General features: G+C 37.8%; 1 protein-coding gene across 3 annotated transcripts in view; it reads right to left on the minus strand.

The window, feature by feature from the left end:
• Positions 1–605: 605 nt before the first annotated feature.
• The window catches only part of LOC101742771 (protein-methionine sulfoxide oxidase mical3a), a 37,987-nt gene continuing 17,294 nt past the window's right edge, over positions 606–21,298 (minus strand). For 2 of the 3 annotated variants that reach the window (XM_062676579.1, XM_012697799.4), the window contains exons 4-17: positions 21,145–21,245; positions 20,434–20,505; positions 19,096–19,258; positions 11,474–11,568; positions 10,680–10,855; positions 9,922–9,979; positions 8,619–8,774; positions 8,054–8,160; positions 6,168–6,323; positions 5,204–5,351; positions 4,551–4,714; positions 2,871–3,016; positions 2,380–2,461; positions 606–1,525 (exon numbers count right to left, since the gene is read on the minus strand). In XM_062676579.1, coding sequence (XP_062532563.1) covers positions 1,523–1,525; positions 2,380–2,461; positions 2,871–3,016; positions 4,551–4,714; positions 5,204–5,351; positions 6,168–6,323; positions 8,054–8,160; positions 8,619–8,774; positions 9,922–9,979; positions 10,680–10,855; positions 11,474–11,568; positions 19,096–19,258; positions 20,434–20,505; positions 21,145–21,245 — 1,627 coding nt within the window. In that variant the 3' untranslated portion in view covers positions 606–1,522. The remainder of the gene's footprint in view (positions 1,526–2,379; positions 2,462–2,870; positions 3,017–4,550; positions 4,715–5,203; positions 5,352–6,167; positions 6,324–8,053; positions 8,161–8,618; positions 8,775–9,921; positions 9,980–10,679; positions 10,856–11,473; positions 11,569–19,095; positions 19,259–20,433; positions 20,506–21,144; positions 21,246–21,298) is intronic. The other variant, XM_038020793.2, reaches the window with a different exon arrangement.

A 21,298-nucleotide genomic window follows, 5' to 3' on the forward strand; every position in this document is an offset into this window, starting at 1 on the left:
GCCGGGTTTCCTCAGTGGGTTGCGTTTCCGATCCGGTGGTAGAATCTGCGAAGCACTGCTCTTACTAGGGCCAGTGTTAGCAACACTCCGGTTTGAGCCCCACGAGCTCACCTACTAATTCGGTGAATCTAGAATAACCCCTCGAGCTAACTAAAAAATAGGAAAAAAGAAAGAGCATCGTGACTGGTTAGAGCATCCATCCATCACTATGTCTAGTTGTGCCTTTTTAACATAAGTAGGGTTTGGTAGGACTAGCCCCGGTTTCGGAGACACTGGTGCCTTCACCGGCGAGTCCTCGGAGGACCGCTGCTACCCTTGTTTCCTTTACTACATTTTTTTTTTTATTGCCCTTGTAGGCAGACGAGCATACGGCCCACCTGATAGTGAGTGGTAACCGTCGCCCATGGACTTCAGCAATGCCAGGGGCAGAGCCAAGGCGCTGCCTACCGAAAACCTACCGTAACTTAACAACCCTACCACCTCACAAGTATCAAATTATGGGTGGAGTTTCAAAATTACACATTATACTTTGTGATCTCAACAATTTACATTTTAATTTAACGTTGACTTGGTCGTGTCGGAAAGAAATGAAAAAAAAACATCTATTTCCTTTTTAACATTTATTTTTCTTAAAAATGACCACATTTGTAATTATTAGATAACGGTATAAAACCTTTAATAAATCTGTTAAGTACAAAACAAAATACAGTGAGAAATATCAATTTTCAGTCAGATCCGTAAAACGTTTATAAACTATTAAATTGTTAATTTGTATATGAATATATTTTACATAAATATCAAAATAATGGCACAGTGCAAGTATCGGCAAGATTACTTAATTATGTCAATCTTTAATTTACGAATAAAATATTTAAAAAAAAAACAATTTGTAAATATTCGAAAATTTTATATATGTCAGATAAGATATAGCGAGCGGGTATACCTTATTGAATATATTCAAGAAAATATGAATAATGTTTCACTTAAACTTCGAATGAGCGACAATGACGATATTACTATGTATATAGGACTTAGAAACTTTGAATAAATCTAAGGATACTTATTATCAAACAACAAAAATATGTGTATACATAAATTACTATTTAGAACAAAATTGCACTCAGAAGGCACTTTGATTTCTCTTAAAAAAATGTTCATCCTTATCAATTCTACTATATAAATAAACATTTAACTAATACCTAATTACACATATTTTTTAAATCCACTTAAATTATTATTCGATGTTTATGCAAATTAGTAAAAAATGTCATGTTTCTCAGTAATATCTATCAAACAATATTTATCAGAATTTCAATGGTTAACACTTTAACCAATGTTCAAATTATTCATTTATAATCTATAAATGTTTGATTGATAATGTTCTATTAAGAATAACAAGAAAAATTAAATAAAAAAATCGACTATAAACTTGGCAAGACAAACATGTAATTATATATTTAAAAAAAAAACTAATTTCGTAAGTAAATATACCTTTGGTTTCACGGCTTCCTTAATTTCGCCCTTACTGTAAAAGAAAATAAATTATTTAAAGGAATCGCTACAAAATATATCTTATCTTGCTATTTAATAAAAACTAAAAAAGGCTTGAGCACTGTATACTTCGGTGTTTCCCAACTTAGGCCCCACGCCCCACAAGGGGGCAATTTGATATTTAAGGGGGACAATCGCACTAAATTAATATACAAAATCTGTATTAAAATGATTTCGAATTTGAATTTCAGTTTATTATTATATGTTTTGAAATATTACTGACTGTGATCTGATAACAATTTCATAGCGATTTCTTCGAAAAACCTATCATTTATGTTTCTTAAGTGAAAAAATCATTTTTTATGTTTAAAATTATATATGGGGGGCATAAAAATTTTAAAAATGTTACAGTGGGGCATGGCACAAAAAATGTTGGGAAACGCTGGTATACTTGCACACCAACTAGTCTTCAATACTAGCAGATCTCCACTATGGCTATCATTAAGCATACAATATTCATTTAACATAGCCGGGGTTGCCACAAACCTCTAAACTGACAATTCAAAGCATATGAACGCATATAAAAATCTAAGACACATCTGTCTTGTACATAAATATATAGAATACTCCAGAATGAATGAACGATAAAATACTTAATTGAGTTTTGTACAATATTAGAAGAAAACAACATTTAAAGCCCTTTATCTCTTTTTAAATTCACATTTCAAACAGTATTATTATAAATATTATGAAAAACAGAACTACTCTCTTCACTGAATAACTGACGGGTGTCTAAGTAAAAATCAAATTTTAAAACTAAAGGGTTTTTAAAATTCTAAATACTATAAAGGTTTTTCTTTACAAGTGTACATGAACTATGCTACTCACCACGAATCGATTGACTTTGTTAGCGAAGGTCTTGGTGACCGGCGTCTGGTGAACTTGCATGTTCTCGAACTTCTGACGTAAACTGTAACAGTAATAACAATAACCGGATATCGGTTAATGAGCCTAACTAGGGATAGATTTTTCATACGTGTAGCCCCAGGGCTTAAGAGTTAAATATACTGGTGGTAGGACGTCTTGTCGTGCGGACTCATGGGTAAAAAAAAAAGATTTTTATTACACGATGTTATTCCTTCATCATTCAAGTCAATCATGAACATTTGTTAAGTACGTATTTCATTAGAAAAATTGGTACCCACCTGCGGGATTCGAACACCGGTGCATCGCTACATACGAATGCACCGGACGTCTTATCCTTTAGGCCACGACGACTTACCTCTTATGTCTACTTTTATTTACTATGAATTAATTGACGGTACGTTTTATTTATTTATTGCCACTTCACAGACCACGCGACGGTGAGGTTACCATACCTCTTAGCGGTCTCTAGCTGAGATTCTCCCTCGTCGTCATTTTGTTCGCGCTCGATGACGACGGCGGACGGCGACCGTCGCGGTTCCGACTCGGACCAGTGCTCGAAGCGGTCGCGGAAGCTCTTAGTTCTGGCCAACTGCTGCGCCTGGAATGTTATAGGGGTGTCACCTTGATATATATATCGATGCTTGAAAGGCAAACGTGACTAAGCGACAATAACTGCTTTATACATAAACTAGCGACACGCCCTCGCTTCGCTTCGGAAACTGTAATTTATTATTTATTTCTCCACTATTTAATGGATGTTATAATACATATAAACCTTCTCCTTCAATCACTCTATCTATTAAAAAAAACGCATCAAAATCCGTTGCGTAGTTTTAAAGATTTAAAGCATATGTAGGGACAGACAGATATAGAGACAGAAAAAAGCAACTTTGTTTTATACTATGTAGTGATGACAGGCAATAACCATATTCGATGCGCAAAAAATATATATTTCTAGGTCTACTAAAATTATTTTAATCCTACAGCTAGATTCGTTAATATATAATTTTTTTCAGGTATTTCAACTTTAAATTAGTCTACTGCAAAGTTCACGCATTATCGCTTAGTCACGTTTGCCTTTCAAGCGTCCATACGCTGACGAGTGCTATTATGAGCTCAATGCAGATTTGCATAAGACGGCTGGTGTACTTGTATCCAGGTATACGACTGTACCGCTGTCATGAATCGCTCACGTGATGAAAGATAGTCTACGTGTAAGACTCGTGGCTGATACTAGACGATGTTGGTTATTGTAGGGGGAATGTGGGGGGGGGGGGGGCGTCAAACTATCTATTGGGTAAAACGGCTCAAGACTTTGTTTGACGGCAGTAATGGACATAAGTTTGGTGCCTTTTTTGTAGACAGAAAAGCATACGGCCCACCTGATGGTGAGTGGTTACCGTCGCCCATGGACTTCAGCAATGCAAGGGGCAGAGTCAAGCCGCTGCCTACCGTTAAGTATACTCCACAAGCCTCGTTTGAAGAAGGACATGTCATAGCGCTCGGGAAACACCGTGAAGGGGAGCTCCTTTCTTTCCTTCAGTCCTTTTTTTTCCTACCTACTCTAGTGACCTCGAGGGGTCATACTAGATTTGTCGAACTGGTAAGGTCACGGGGTTCTAACTTGACGTCGTTTTTAACACTAACCCTAGCAAGAGCCGTGCTTCGCAGATTCTACCACCGGATCGGAAACGCGACCCACTGAGAAGATCCGGCGAGAAACTCAGCGGGCTGTGTCTGTTAACCTCTCTCATAAGCACCAGTACAGAAGATACTCTAAGATCATTCAATCTTCATTACGAGCCTATATTGAATACTAGCTGACCCGACAGACTTCGTAGTGCCTCAATCGATAAATTTAATAAAAGACCTAAACTTTTGAATAAAATAAACTTAAAACAAACCCGAAGGAATCCGTCCGACGGGGGACACGTCAAAGGAAAAACAAAATTGTTATTTTTATTTAATTCCGAGCATTTTCATATTTATCTACCTTTTAAACCTTTTCTGGACTTCCACAAATAATTCAAGACCAAAATTAGCCAAATCGGTCCAGCCGTTCTCGAGTTTTAGCGAGACTAACGAACAGCAATTCATTTTTATATATATCAATTTTTTTGTGGTTTCTGTACCTGTTTGAGAGCCTCGTCTCTGTCTCTGGCATCCAGGTACTGTCTCCTGCGCTCGTCCTCGCTGTCGTCTTCGTACTCCGAGGAGTACTCGTCTTCCGAGGTGTCGAGGTGACGGCTCCCCTCCCCGGGAGGAGGGGGCGTGAAGCACTTCAGCGGCTTGGGACCTGGGACACGGAAACCGAGGTTTTTTTCTCCGAAAACGGATCTACTTGTAAACGTTGTAACTCATATATTTTCTACGAGGTATTCTTTGTAACATAAGCTTTACTTTGCAGTAAGTTATTGTCATTGTGGGTAGTCGAGGTCACGGCTCACCTGATGTTAAATAGTTAGTGTCGCTCAAGGACATCGGCAATGTTAGAGGCAATGTCAATTATTCTTTACAATATGATTTTTTATTTATTGCTAAGATGGGTGGACGAGCTCACAGCTCGCCTGGTGTTAATTGGTCACTGGAGCCCATAGACATCTACAACGTCAATGCGGTACCCACCTTGAGATATTTAATGTCTCAGTATAGTTACAATGGCTGCCCCGCCCTTCAAACCGAAACGCATTACTGCTTCACGGCAGAAACAGGCAAGGCGGTGGTACCTACCCGCGCGGACTCACAAGAGGTCCTACCACCAGTACAAAAAAATATATGGGCGGACCTGTCGGCTGTTGCTGCTGCTGCGAGTGCTCGAGCTGGCGGAACACGGAGATGATGTGGGAGGTGCGGGCGGCAGGGGGTGGAGGTGCGGGCTGGTCGGCGCGCACCACGTCCGGCGCGCGATATGGCTCCGGCGACGGAGACTTGCGCTGCGGACGATCACACGCCAATACAACATCCAGCGATTCCCAACTTTTCTAACCCAGTAACAGACTAACGCCGGTAAGAGTGACGCCATCTATCGCCGAATAGTCGAACGAATATCGAAAGACCTAGTAGCACATAGAATACTCGAGAAGTACAACACCATCTATTGTCAGATAGCGAAACCACAAAGTATGGAATATAAATGGAAAATATGGAATATTCTCGATAATTCTAGGGATGTGGTATTTTATTTTTTAACATTAAATAATTGATTTGTTCGTTTAAGAAATATAAATGATAGATTTTAGGAAGAAATCACTATGAAATTGTTATCAGAACACAGTAAATTATATTTTAAAGCATATAATAAAAAACTGAAATACAAATTCAAAATAATTTTAATACAGTTTTTTTTTAATTAATTTAGTGCGGTTGCCTCCCTTAATGATCAAATTGTCCCCTTGTGGGGCGTTGGCCTTACTTTGGGAAGCACCGTATGGGAAGTGCCTATCGCGACACGTAGGTTGAGAGCCGCTGACCCGGTCCCCTATTTACTCATTATCCTATATGAGGAGAGAGAGAGAGAGAGAGAGAGAGAGAGAGAATACACTTTATTGCACACCAAAACACAATTTACATTCAAAAAAACAATCAAAAAACAGATAAATTTGTACAATAGGCGGTCTTATCGCTAAAAGCGATCTCTTCCAGACAACCATATAATTTATAGAAATTCTGGAAAATATAAAAAAAATATAGCAGGTATGTTGCGGTGTACTATAGATAATACATTATAGAAGATAGAGAAGCTCTCGCACCTGGACTTGTCTGGGCGGCGTCATGCGGAACTCCTTGCGCTTGGTCTCCGGTTTGTACGTCTCGAAGAACTTGAACCGGTCCGATATATCGGCGGTCTCGATCTTCACGTCCTCAAGCTTATCGGCCGCGCGGACCACGTCCTTTGGCACAAAGGGCTGGAATCAGACACGCGCACTTTATTTATTTATCACACTTCATATAAAATTTACATTGGCGGGCTTAATGCCTAAGTCATTCTCTAGTAGTGTAGAGTAAATAGTGGTAAGTCAGGTTTGAGCCCCGTGAGCTCACCTACTAGTTAAGGCGACGCTGATATAGCCTCTCAAGGCTATCAGCTTAGGTAGGCAAAAAAAAAGTGGTAAGTGCAATGAAATTTATATTAAGTTACAAATTACAAATACATACTACTACTACTACTATCCGTCCCTGTTCCCGTTATCTGGGATCAGGTTACAAATAGATACACATATATATACATACATATACACATACATACATATACACATACATACATACTTAGTTAACTTACTTACTTTACTAGTTAACTTACTTTACTACTGGGCTGTACATTTATAGACTTGCTATTTTGATATCGATAGTTGAAAGGCTGTTTGGCTTAAGCGATGTATTTGCAACTTTACAGAAGTGTCAAGTTTAAAATTTGGAAAAAAAATATTATAATAATAAAAAAATTCTTCACCTATTTAATTACATATTTTTAATTATTTACTGCTTAGTTGTGGGCTTGGAACGTTTGCCTACGTTTGCCGCTAGGGGCGCTGTTCCAACTCCATATACATTTAAGTTAACTTTTACGCTATCGAGAACGTTAAAAAATTCGCACTATGCGCATCGGACAATAAACCTGGTCCCTAGATTAGAGTAAATCGGGCTAGGTACTTGTAAGTTTTTATATACAACCCGTCGGAAATCTGCGCACCCGGCCGGTATGCGCTTCGCCTTAATGTCCAGTGAAATATTAATAAACTACCTATTTAGTATTTTATTATAAGATGGGTGGGACTGTACACACATAGTTTCGCCAATTTCTCCTGCCCTTAACTTTTCTGTGTATTGTTTTTTTACGTGTAATGTAAGTTTTTTAAAATTGTAAAAAAAAAAAAAAAATTGATAGATACACCGACATAAATAAAATATTTTTTAATTTAAAGTGAAACTTTTATTAAATTGTCTCAAACTTTTTCGTCTGTGTGTTGCATGTCGCGTGACGGTCGGCCGCGGAGTAGGGATAAAGTGAAAGGCGCTCGTCAGAGCAGCCAAGGCCAATATGGCGGCGCCTATAGTTCGCAGCAGCCGACCGTGTAGTGTACAGACTATTACTCATTTGTGCTCCACGCTATTTTGTTTTTGTCAGTTTTTAATGTAAATTTTGTTTGTCAGAGTTAAATGTCTGTAATGTGAAAAAAAGTTTCACTTTTACCGTGGTTTCATAAAATCACACAATCCCTTTTTTTACATCTAGTATCATTTTTGCTGTCTCTCTAGTTTACATGACGTCATTAAGTGCCAGGTTCGCAGATATTTCCGAGGGGTTATATATTTGAGGACATCACGTTAGTAAATAAGTCGACTATTATCAAAGCCGGCAATCTGACTTTTGGAAAATTATTGGTAAATCAGAAAAACGAATTCTTGATTTTGTATTCCATTGGCAGTCACAAAACTCTTCGGAACGACATCTTAGATAAATAACAGGTTAACTATTAACCTTTATTTAATGCAGGTTTTGAACCGTATTCTTTGAAGGAGACGATTATATTCAAATCAATCTGTATTGACATATCAATAACATTTTTTTGTCCAAATGCACAGATTGCCACCTTTGATAATAGACGACTCAAATATAGTGGATGAAGCGACTAACGATCTCCTTGCGGCGCGGCGGCTGGTGCGGCGGCGGCGACGCGGGGCCCGTGCTCTTGGCGTTCGCATCCAGCTCCAGGAATATAGAACGAGACTTCTTACCGATACCTGCAATCGTATCGCATATTTATTCACTATTATATTCTACTGGTGGTAGGAACTCTTGTGACTACCCGCACGGGAGGTACCACCACCCTGCCTATTTCTGCCGCGAAGCAGTAATGCGTTTCGGTTTGAAGGGTGGGGCAGGCGTTGTAGGTGTCTATGGGCTCGTCCACCGGTCTATACATTAAAAAAAAGGTTAGTATTATTATTTAAATATATTAGTGCAGGTTTGATTTTTATTACACAATGTTATTCCTTCACCGTGGAAATCAATCGTGAACATTTGTCAAGTACGCATTTCATTAGAAAAATTGGTACCCGCCTGCCGGATTCGAACACCGGTGCATCGCTCAACACGAATGCACCGGACGTCTTATCCGTTAGGCCACGACGACTTATACAATATAACTAGTATAATATAGCTGTTAGTTAGGGTTGAAAGGGTTGACAGATGAACAGACCTTCATTGAAGAGAGCTTTGTCGTCGATCTCCCTGTTCCTGGGCGGTTGGTTTTCGTCGTTGAAAAGCTCGCCGTTCTCGAAGCGCTGCTTTATGGCCCGAGCTTTCTCTTTATCCAGTTCCAAGTCGCGGGCTATTTTGTCGGCTGACGTAACGCCTGCGAATGTAGAATGTGCTGTTATTGTTATGTATATAATTATGGTTTTAATGAGTAACTGACTAATAAATCTGAGATTAATTTAGGTTTGAACATAATGATGTAAATGCGGCTATAGTAGACGACAATATTAAAATTAATGTTTTTTTTTGCATAGCACGCAATGTATACACAATAAGTTATCAAGTAAAATTAGGGTCAACGTCCTCTTTAGTTGAATTTGTATTAGATTGCTAGTAAGTGATATTGAATATTAATAAAACGTTAAAATAAATTGCCATGTTTATTAAGATTTTCGATTTACTCAGGCATGTAGTTACTTCCCGCTCCGGGATTTATTCCTGCAATACACCCTCTATATCAGGGGCTCCCAAAATTATTTTGTCTGCTGCCCACTATGAGAATAAATTAATTATTAGCGCCCCCATTTTTTCACCTACTTAAAAATAACTATAGCGAAAGCTCAGTCAGTGTCTAAGAGTCCTCTTAGATGAAATTACAAATCGTCTGCCAAGCCTCTACACAACACCCCCTATTTTTTTCTGGATCTCTTACCGCCTCCCTTTAGGCCTGCAGCGCCCACAAGGGGGCGTTATCGCCCACTTTGGGAAAGGCTGCCCTATATGAAGATGATAAATATCACTGAATATATTACTTGAGAACGTATGTGTTAGTTAGACTAGTGATCTAGCGTCGTCTAGTGTCGTAAACCATGTCAATGACCTTTTTAATGTATTTATTGTTGCCACAATTACCGGAGCCCATAGACCATACAACGTAACTGCCCAGACCTTGCGACATACAGTCGAAGTCTAATTGTACAGTGTGCTTAGTGCGAGTTTTTTAACGTTCTCGATAGCGTAAAAGTTAACCAAAATAGCGGTACATATTCCAACTGCATACAAATTTTAGTTAACTTTAACGCTATCGAGAACATTAAATTTAGTTTACGTTACGTTAATTTTAGTTAACTTTTACGCTATCGAGAACGTTAAAAAACTCGCATTAGGCACACTGTATAAAAAACCGTCCTACCCTTTAATTCACAACTCTTGGCTCGGTGGCAGCGCTGGGTGGTGGTGTCGGGCCACGTCGACTCTCAATAGTCCCGCTACAGTAATAGAACATTATAACGTTTCTTACTCACTCTGTTCGCTTTGCATGACCGATTGTTCGTACATCTCCTTGATCTTGGCCTGTTTGCCCTGAAATTAATAGATGCATTGGATTATGTAGTCGTCCTAGCGTAGTGGATAAGTACTCATGGTCTTATAAAAGTAACAGACCAGACAAACGTTGTCCTGCATATACAAAATGAAAAAAATTAACGAATGAATGCATAGATAAAATTCATTCAAATCGATCCAGCCGTTCAGTTGCCGTATAGATAAATAACCTATATACCGACTGCAGCGCCATCTGCCGGGCTGATTTGTGAATCTAAACCGCCCAGAGCGCCACCCACACGTATACAAAAACAATCTTTCAAATCGGTCCAGCCGTTTAGGAGGAGTTCAGTGACATACACACTTACAGTAGAATTATATATAAACTAGCTGACCCGGCAGACTTCGTAGTGCCTTAATCGAGAAATAAAGGACCTAGAATTCTGTATAACTTTAAACAAACAAAAGGAATCCGTCCGACGGTGGCCATATCAAAAGAAAAACAAAATTGTTATTTTTATTTAATTCCGAGCATTTTCATATTTATCTACCTTTTAAACCTTCTCTGGACTTCCACGAATAATTCAAGACTAAAAACAGCCAAAGCGGTCCAGCCGTTCTTGAGTTTTAGCGAGACTAACGAACAGCAATTAATTTTTATATATATAGATAGATAGATAGATAGCTTTGTATGTATCTGGAAAGGAGTTTGATGTTATTTAACGCAACGACGAGTCACCATGAACAGTCTGCTCCTGATGTTCTGGATCTCCTGTTTCCTCTCGCGGTGTCTCTCGGAGGCGGAGTGCTGGCCGCTCTCGAACCTGCCGACTATCTCGCTCATGTTGCAGAAGGACACCGGCTGCTCGCCCTTCGAGCTGTGCTTGTACGAGTTCTTGAGGATCGAGTCTTCGTCTGCGAGCCAATACATAAACACATACACGCATACATACATTTTGAAGTCGTCATGGCCTAAGGGATAAGACGTCCGGTGCATTCGTGTTGAGCGATGCACCGGTGTTCGAATCCCGCAGGCGGGTACCAATTTTTCTAATGAAATACGTACTTAACAAATGTTTCGATTGACTTCCACGGCGAAGGAATAACATCGTGTAATTAAAATCAAACCCGCAAAATTATAATTTGCGTAATTACTAGTGGTAGGACCTCTTGTGAGTCCGCGCGGGTGGGTACCACCACCCCGCCTACTTCTGTCGTGAAGCAGTAATGCGTTTCAGTTTGAAGGGTGGTGCAGGCGTAGATTGGTGGCCGAGCTTACAGCCCGCCTGGTGTTAAGTAGTAACTGGAGCCCATAGACATCTACAACGCAAATGCGCTACCCACCTTGAGATATAAGTTCTAAGGTGTCAGTATAGTTACAACGGCTGCCGCACCCTTCAAACTGAAACGCATTACTGCTTCACGGCAGAAATAGGCAGGGTGGTGGTACCTACCCGTGCGGACTCACAAGAGGTCCTATCACCAGTAATTATGTAGATAAACTAAAAAAAATGGTAATTGGATGTCGTATACCTTCTTCATCTTCATGTTCGCTGGAGCTGGGTTCTACGGGAACCCCATTGAGGTATTCGTCCGAAACACCGATGTCCATGCCCTTCGCCTTGAATCTGTTTCCGAAATGATTTCCTTTAGAAACTCATACATTAATTACATGATATTTATAGTGCCGGTCAAACCTAGCATTCGTACAATATCTAAGCCACATCAAGGGCTAGGAAAAGAAAAGAAGCAAATTTTTTTATAATAATTATTATATTACATTAAGTATTTGTATGTATATTTATAGATATATGTATATCTTTATGTGTGTATGTATGTATGTATATATATTTCACTGGATTGGTACACCGCGCGTAATTCGTTTCCAAATGATTCTTGTCCACCTGATAGTTGTCTGTAAGAGATCGGTCTTAGCGATAAGACCGCCAATTGTACTTTTTTTGTATGTAATTTATCGCATTGTTTATTTAATTTTTTTGGTGTACAATAAAGAATTCTCTCTCTCTCTCTCTCTCTCTCTCTCTCTCTTTCTTTCTTTCTTTCTTTCTTTCTCTCTCTTATTATTAAAGGTCGTATCTGGAGTGAATACTCGAAATATCGGTGCAAGTCTCAGCCATAATTAAGACTGCTGAGGGATTTTGTTTGCTTTTGACCAGCGCGTGGGCACTCGTTCGTCCGATCCCTCCCAATTGACCTCACGAAAATATCAGCCAATACCACATCACTCACGAGATATAAAGCAAGCATATATAAACGCAGCATTAACTCGACGAATGTAATTTTTTTTAATTTTTCACACGATCAATTTTAAACTATCACTTCGATAGACAATCTAACACTCTTTAAGTCTCACTTTAATAAAATAAACAAATAAAAACATTATTAAACTTTTAAGGAGTTAAAAAAATATCCATCACCTTCCTCTACTAACTATTCAGATATTAACACTAGACTTTTTGCGGTTCTAGACTTCTTCGATCGATTCGGCGCAAGCGTTCACACCAATACACATTAACCCAATGAGAAACTAACCAGGTTTGAACACAAAGTTATTTTTATATACGATTGATAGATTAACACTTATTTCGGTTACCGTAAGGTTCAGATTGATTTGAAGTTTTCGAAGCGTCTCAGACCAGATGGTACGAAGCATTTTGGAGCAAAAAAAAGAACATAAGAGATTAGATACATACATGAAATTATTGGTTCTCTACGGATATATATCTGTGTTCAATAGGACAATATCGGCTGTGGCTTTTATGGACTTTACAGATTTGTTAAAGCGCGTATATTTTATTCTATTTATTTATTTGTTATAAAAAATAAATCATCAATATAAAATATCGAAAAATCGACTAGAAGAACAAAGAAATAAAGAATTATTATTACTATTATTTTTTATGTACTGTACATCCATAATTACTTCGTATTATGTAGTGTTGTTATTACATACTTGTGTTGTCCCATGAATGCTGTGTTTTCCTATAATTGAGGCGGCGCATACGCTACGAACTATTTGTTAACAATATTTGTTATTGTTTTAAAATTATCTCGGTATGGGAATGTTATGCGAAGAGATCCAACAGATTCTGGATAATAAAGTAGACGGCCATGTGAGGAGGGTGTCCTAAAAAGACTTGGATGGAGTGTGTGAAACAAGGAGAACGATGTGAGTGTAAAGATGACGCATGATAGGCCTGAATGGAAACAGAGGTTAAGCTGCGCCGACCCCACATAGTTGGATAAGGGCAAGAAGAAGACCTAAATATTTCGTATCTATTAATTACCCTGTGTTTTTTATTTCTTAGAAGGCTGGACGAGCTCACAGCCCACCTGGTGTTAAGTGGTTACTGGAGTCCAAAGGCAACGACAACGACAACGTAAACGCGCCACCCATCTTGAGATATAAGTTCTAAGGTCTCAGTATAGTTACAACGGCTGCCCCACCCTTCAAACCGAAACGCGTTACTGCTTCACGGCAGAAATAGGCGGGGCGGTGGTACCTACCCGTGCAGACTCACAAGAGATCCTACCACCAGTATGAAAACAAAAATAAATAGTCGATTAAAGTTATCGTTAAAATTTTAATTTCCTACGCGCTTTGACTAATATAAAACTTGCCTAGTCATGAAATTGAGCTGTATAATAGTAACGACTTCTGAACTTGTTCATGAAAGAAAAAAAACTTTATCTCGCGCCCTTCAGAGATATTCAACATTTCCGTAAGCTCATAAATATAAAGCGTCAAATTTGTTTTCGAGATAAATATTTCAAGTTTATTTTTTGCTAAAATAAATAGTTATGCTCTTTAGCTGGTATTGATTCGTGAATGTTGGAGCCAGAAAGTCGAGAAGTGATCGTTTGAGACATGAAGTTGAACTCACGACGCGTCATATACTGGGCTAATTTTTATCATTTTTTCCCCCTACCAATTCGCTGGTAGCCTTAGGAGCTATTCCGGCTGCGACCGGATAGATGAGTTCGCGGGCTCAACCTGAGAGAATTTGCTAACACTAGCCCTAACAAGAGCAGTGCTTCGTAGAATCTACCATCGGATCGGAATCACGACCTACAGAGAAGATCTGGCGAGAAATTCTGGGAATTTTTACTCTTCTAATTACGGATACATCAATTATTCCAATTAAGCAATTTCCAGCTGATGTAGAACACGATAAATAGCTTCGAAACATGGATTCGGTAATAATACGACCGACATGAACGGCAATGTAAAGCACGTAATTCAAAATAGCCGCGAGCGAATTCGATCTCACGGTGAGTGCCGGTTCTCAAAGGATCAAAAATAGAACGTATCAAATCAACGTGCTATATGACGCAAGTGCAAATTATAGACGGCATGACTCATTTTGATCGTTACCTATAAATATTTATTTTTGTATGTAGGTATGTATTTTGCTATTTCGGATACATAAAATATTACTGTGCATTTAATCCGACTAGTGGCCCCGCAGTAGTCGAGATTCGACTATAATTAATTGAAATTATAAGTTTAAATATTATTATGGTTCTATTGTCAAACACTATTATATTTCGATATATAATAACAGTATTCGCCAAAACTGCACTATAGATCAATAATATTAAAGACAAAGAATATTAATCTATTTTCAATTCGACCACAGACTTTAAACAATAACAAAAGTTTCCCAATTGACAGTAAGCAAAAAGTATATTTTTGTGTATGTGTTGTGTCAAATACATGGTGGTGTGTGTAATGTTTTCTTTGTTGATTTAAAGTATCTTTTATGCATTATTTTCAAAAAATATTAGCATTGTGCACTCCTTCTCTATATTCTCTATAAGTGTGAGAAATTTCATACTCCTCCGTCCGCGCAATTTTCGTAAAAAGAGGTACAAAGTTTTTACTTCACGTATTAATATATAGATAAACTTCAGATTTACGCTAGTATTTTAGATTCTTATATTATTTTTCCTTCATTTTATTACTAATAATTACTATTTTTTAGAATCGAGTGGTGAAAGGATGTATGGTTTAAATGACATTTCGCGCTTAATACGCGACATTTATCAGTGTAATTAAACATCCGTTTTATTTAGTATTAGTATCAACGATTCGATGTTTTTAATTGAACTTCAATTACGTTCACCCCGTTCAAACAGCAGAAGTTTTCTGTTATGACATTTTTTCAAAATTTTAAACTTAAAATGGTTCCCCTGTAAATCTGCAATAATTTCGCCAAAATAACCGTTCACCCCTCTATATATTACAGTTTACTTGGTCGTAGTTGACCTTTTTAAATACGCTTTTTTTAGTTTGACAAGATTTTTTTGGCAAGATTTTTTTTTACTTTGTCATGACTTAAAATAAAAAAAATGATATTACTCTCAATTTTCACTCTTATACGATCAACCCCTATTTTTCCAACTCGATTTTTATTTTTTTTATTCTATGCACAGATCCGCAATAAGGTTGCAAGATGGCAATCAAATATTATAATTGCAGTACGATAAATTCTTATTCATAGTTTATAATTTCAAGTTCCTTTAATTATGATTTTTTTTATATTAAAATTTGATCTCCCGCTCTCGCCGGTCGACTACTGATCAACTATCAATCTATCAGTTATCCTAGCCAGGTGTCACCACTCATCCAGCAAACATCACGTAGTAGGGATGAGGACGAAGCCGGTCTCCTGTCTTACTATACATTTTACAGCCATGTTTCTTTGGTTTTATTTGTGTATCAATCGTAGCTTGCCAGCCATATTTTTTTGGTTTTATTTGTGTATCAATAGTATGTTCAGTAGATCTGAGAATCGGCTACTATCTATTTTTCATACCCCTAAGTGATAAGTGTTGTCCACCCCAAACATTTATTTTTTATTTTGATTTTTTGGATTTTTTTTTTTTTGGTTATAATTAGGTATTATGTGATTGAATGAAGTTTTTTTTTCTACACTAGAATTTCCCTAGAAATCTTATTTAAGGCAACACAACGTTTGCCGGGTCAGCTAGTATTATTATATGTACAGATGCAGCAATATATGTAACGCGCCTCTAATATGTGCCAATTCTTTTTTATATTCAGGATGAAATTAAAATCGTAAACGTAATTTTGATTATATCTAAGACTCGTGAGAACAAGAAGATACTTATATTAATATCATTATATTTTTGTCTAGTGAAAAGAGACGTATCTAGTACCTTGGACAATATGTAATACATATTACATAATAATATAACTCAATAAGTCATTAAGTGACTAAATCAGTTCCGACAAACGAACAGCTTTGATATACATTTTTGATGATAATATTAATTTTAACTAATAAAAATATTTGTATTTAACAACTATCAAGATTAGTTCGGCGCGCAACAGTTCAAGACTCAACTGACACGTAAACTTCAAAACCTCAATTTCGACCTTAAAACTAAACACATAAAGTCTTAATCTAAATAATGAGTCGTGCACGTTTTATGACGAGATCCAGATATGAGAATTGTATTATAGTTTTTTTTTTAAAGTCAGAATATTTAAGTCTATGATATTGAAGTTTTTTTTTTTAAACCCAACTGTTTCACGTTAAAAGGATGTTTGGCCTATTTACGTGCGTTTGAGAAATGTCTTCTTGTGAAATTTTTACTTTTTAATATAGGGCAGGGCTGAGACTTCTTAGAACAGGGCAAATAAAATTCAAGACTTTTTGGCAAGGGAAATTATTCTAAGTTTGGGGAAGTAGAGACTCATAAATCATCATAGGAAAGCGTGCCTAAAGATTCTAAGTAATTCATGTATCGAATCTATTTGACAACGAATGCGGGTACAAGTAGTCATTTTTTTATTGCTTAGATAGTTGGACCAGCTCACAGCGCACCTGGTGTTAAGTGGTTACTGGAGCCCATAGACAACTATAACGTAAATGCACCACCCACCTTGAGATATAAGTTCTAAGATCTCAGTATAGTTACAACGGCTGCCCCACCCTTCAAACCGAAACGCATTACTGCTTCACGGCAGAAATAGGCAGGGTGGTGGTACTGTTACATATGCCCCTCAATAATAACGCAATATAAATAATAATGCAAAGGCATTCTTGAATGCATCATCTCTATATAAAGACGATTTATTACTAAAGCGTGGCAGAACAGATTTGGCTTGAGTAGCGAAAACACATCGTTTGTACTATTTCTTTTATAAAATAAATTCAGTGCCAGACACAGTTTCCTTTTTTTTTGTAAAGAGCTCCTGGATCCACCCCGTAACAGTACCTACCCGTGCAGTACACAAGAGGTCCTACCGCCAGTAGACTAGTTATAGATGAGACGAAATAAATTTAAGTAAAACAATCTGATTTTATCGGAGTTGAATGCACTTTTTGTACGATACCAATAATTGTTTTCAATGCAATTTCTTTACATTTTCGCCCACTTGACACTTTGATACATACTGAACTGCTATTAAAGTTCATTATTCATTATTCAAGTACATAAATAATTATTACATATTTATATTGAAAGAAAATAAATCATGGACAAAAATTACATGTTGTAACTTATCGCGTACCGCCCAGAAAGTAGGAAAATATTATTTTTGAAGGAACCAGTGATGAATTAAATGTAGTAAATTTTGATTTAAATAGTAATCGCGTACCCCTAGATTTTTTGTATTACACGCAATGGAATGCAAATGAAAAGATCAAGTACTGAAGTATTTACTGGTGGTAGGACGTCTTGTGAGTCCGTACGGGTAGGTACCACCGCTCTGCCTATTTCTGCCGTGAAGCAGTAATGCGTTTCGGTTTGAAGGGCGAGACAGCCATTGTACTGTTAAAAATGAGACCTTACAACTTATGTCCCAAGGTGGGTGGCGACATTTACGTTGTAGATGTCTATGGGTTCCGGTAACCACTTTACACCAGGTGGACCGTGAGCTCGTCTACCTAACCAATAAATTAAAAATAATAAAGATGTAGGTTTCATAGCGAATCCACAGACGCCTACCTGTATGAATATATTGACTTAAAATGACTTAACTATAAATTGAAATTTGACGTAAATAATCGTACATCAATGTTCATTTGAAATTGAACTTTAAATTAACTACACATAAGAACTCGTTATATATGTAATACATTGTTAAAATTCTCACAGTATATGACTGTACCGTATGAAAAATAAATTCGTATGAAAGCGATTTTTGCAAAAAACATCATCCTGTATGCTTGTGATCTTAAGACTCTAACACTATAATTAAGTTTTAGAGATTCGGTGAGTCCATTGAGCTTGTGATTTTTGAAGTGAAATATCTTTAGGTGCGTTGAGAGTAAAATTTAACTCGCGAAATATTCGTTACGGCTAGAGAGAAAAGATACAATTTAGGATGAGTGAGAGTGAGAAAATAGACAGAGCGTCTCGCAAAATCTCTCGCGATCGTGGAGAGAGGGAAAGGACAAAGCGAGCTAAGTCGTTTCTCTTATACACAGCATTCCCTATTACAAGAGAAATATGATTTAAGGATAAAAAATGAAGAAACTCACAATACTACTACATTCCGCAGAAGTTTCACTTCTTTCACGTGCAGAAAGTTGCACGTGTACCATTTTTTTTTTTATATTTCTGCCGTTTCGAATTAAACGAATAATTCTCCATTATAGGTCCAAGCTGGTTATATTAATTGACAAGCTACTCATATCATTACATATATCATTTTACTTTTGTTTTGGGAATAGACATCGATGGTGCAATTCAATTTTACTACTAACGCCATCTATTGGCGGCGGTCAAAGCACATTCACTACGAATACTCCGTGTTATTATCCGTTGACATTTAAATATTCTAACCATATTAATTTCTTTGCAGATAACGATTCTTTTTTTGCACACTGTACCAATGGTATCTTGACGTTTTTTTAGTTTTGCATTTTTATCATCGCAATAAGATTTAGGCGAGGTTAAGCCGAACTTGATACGCCCTGAGAGAAGTCGAAAACCGAAGCAAATGGAAGCTGATGGTACAAAGAGCCACAAAGGGCTTTCAGGGACACGACCTTCAGCAATGAAGTATTCGACTAAGAAGAAGAAGAAGAAGCCGAACTTAAATATGGTTGGAATTATCTTAAGTTTTGTTTAGTGTGATTAATTTACTGTGCACTCACTTGGCTAGCTTGGAGAGCAGGGCGGTGCTCTTCTCGCGCGGGGCCCGGTGCTCGAGGGGCGGAGGCTCGTCGCTGCCCTTGGCGGCGCGCTCGAACACTTCGAACCTGGACTTCACGTCCAGGGAAGCCAGCTCCTCCAGCCCTAGGTCCGGTTTGTCGGACGCTGTCACACAAAATTCACTTATTTTATATGAAAATCATAAGATTACATTATTGTCACCCTATTTTCGGCACGAAGTTTATTTTATTGAAGTTATACTTCTTTAGGCGCGTTATGAAAAATTGATGAGAGTGAAATTTTACGATGCGCGCGCACCGTGACACAAAATTAACAGAATGCAGTTGCCCACTAAATCGCTCATTACAATACGACCGACGTAGCTTGGCTAGTCTGAATATAGCCGCAGGTGAACTTTCCGAACCGTACCGAGAATTACCGAATTTATACGATGTCAAGAAAAGGGATGTTCAATATGCGTGTTGGAGGATGTTGTGTAATCGATTTTTTTTCAAATTGATTAAAATTTAAATAAAAAAAAATAAATAAATTTAATAAAAATAAAGTATAACTTCTTACGCGCGTACATAAGTACACGCACCTTTTTTTATTTTATTTATTGGGTACCAACATGTTATACATCAGCACAGAACATTACAGGTATCATATACATTAATTTCACACTAAATGCTAACACAATTACAGGTACCGACTGGATGCATTGAAAAAAAAAGCGGTTCGTTGTATAAAAAAACCTATATATAAACATTACATGAAGACCTCATATTATTACACATTTACTACCAAATATGCTATTACGTAATTGAAATGCTCATTGAGCAAGGCTGTAGACTTCTCGTCTAAAACTGTCAACAGTGCCAGCAAAAACGTCCAGAGAATACTTGTTATGCAAATCATTTAATTCCCCAACTAGTCTGCTGAGAGGCGCGTTCTTACCAAGGTTGGTGTAGTATCTGGGAAACCTGAACACCATCAACTTCGAAGCCCTTGTCGACGTCAGCGGCACATTAAAGTTTAAGTGCGTTCAGATTTTCAAACTACCATTTTATATGTATAATAAATTTTAAACTTGTCTATCGTGTCTTTCAAGATGTCTAGGGTTTTCGGTAATCGCTTCAAAAAGTATTAGCTCGGAATTGTCAAATGCAGAATCTTACAAAATTCTAGCAATGATTAGTCAAAGCAATATGTAATGTTTTCGATAGATACATCTTATTTATTAATATAATTAATATATAGTGTAGGCTTTTTACAGTAATCTGTGTCGCATAGTTTGACAGTTGAAGCGCTTGTCAAAAGTAATCTGTGAGAGACGGTACCTCTAACGACATCTGGCGGCAGTTCGACCGGGTTGCTCTCGCAAATTATCATTTGGTGTTTCTTCGGTGCTGCTGTGGAAGGAGGACAAGTGGTTACTTACTGTGAGATATCTACTATGTCAACGATTTTTTTCCCAGATTTTAAAATTAATTATTATCATTATTATTCTAAGACTGTATGGTGACCTAGCATCTGGATTAGCCCCCCTACCTCTTCCCGTGCCGTAAGTAACTGAGAGATTCCCCAGAGAATAGACTGCTGAGTTCTCAGAGTATTCCACCAGAATACTGTTTTTTTTTTTCCATACCTATTCGCTGGCAGCCTAAGGTAGGTGAACTCACGGGCTCAACCTGAAAGTTTGTTAATACTGACCCTAGCAAGAGCAGTGCTTTGCTAAATCTACCACCGGATCGGAAACGCGACCCACTGAGAAGATCCGGCGAGAAACTCAATAGGCTGTGTTTATAGGTTAGGATTCTGTGTTTAGCGTGTTTGCGACATGAGAGTCTGTGTCTGCACAGGTACGTACTACCATACTGCCTATTTAAGCCGCGAAGTAATCAATATTCGGTTTGATTGGTTTGGCAGCTACTATAGAACGGCGGCTAAGAGCTCACATCCTAAGGGTGGCGGCAATTACGTTGCTGACGCATTTGGGGTTCAGGTAACCGCTTAACCTAGTGTTATCAGGTGAAGAAACGCAAAATTACCATCAATCTCGTAGTCATCTTCGACAGGTTTGGGTTCGAACAGATGCTTGAAGTGAGGCTTGCAGTATAAGGTCGTGTGGTCGCTCTGGTAAGTCTCCACTCTGCAAAAAGACTTCATTGAATCCGTGAAAATAAATGAAATTTTGAAGAGTGT

Source organism: Bombyx mori, chromosome 27 (genome assembly GCF_030269925.1).
Source record: "Bombyx mori chromosome 27, ASM3026992v2".
Classification (NCBI taxonomy): Eukaryota; Metazoa; Arthropoda; class Insecta; order Lepidoptera; family Bombycidae; genus Bombyx; species Bombyx mori.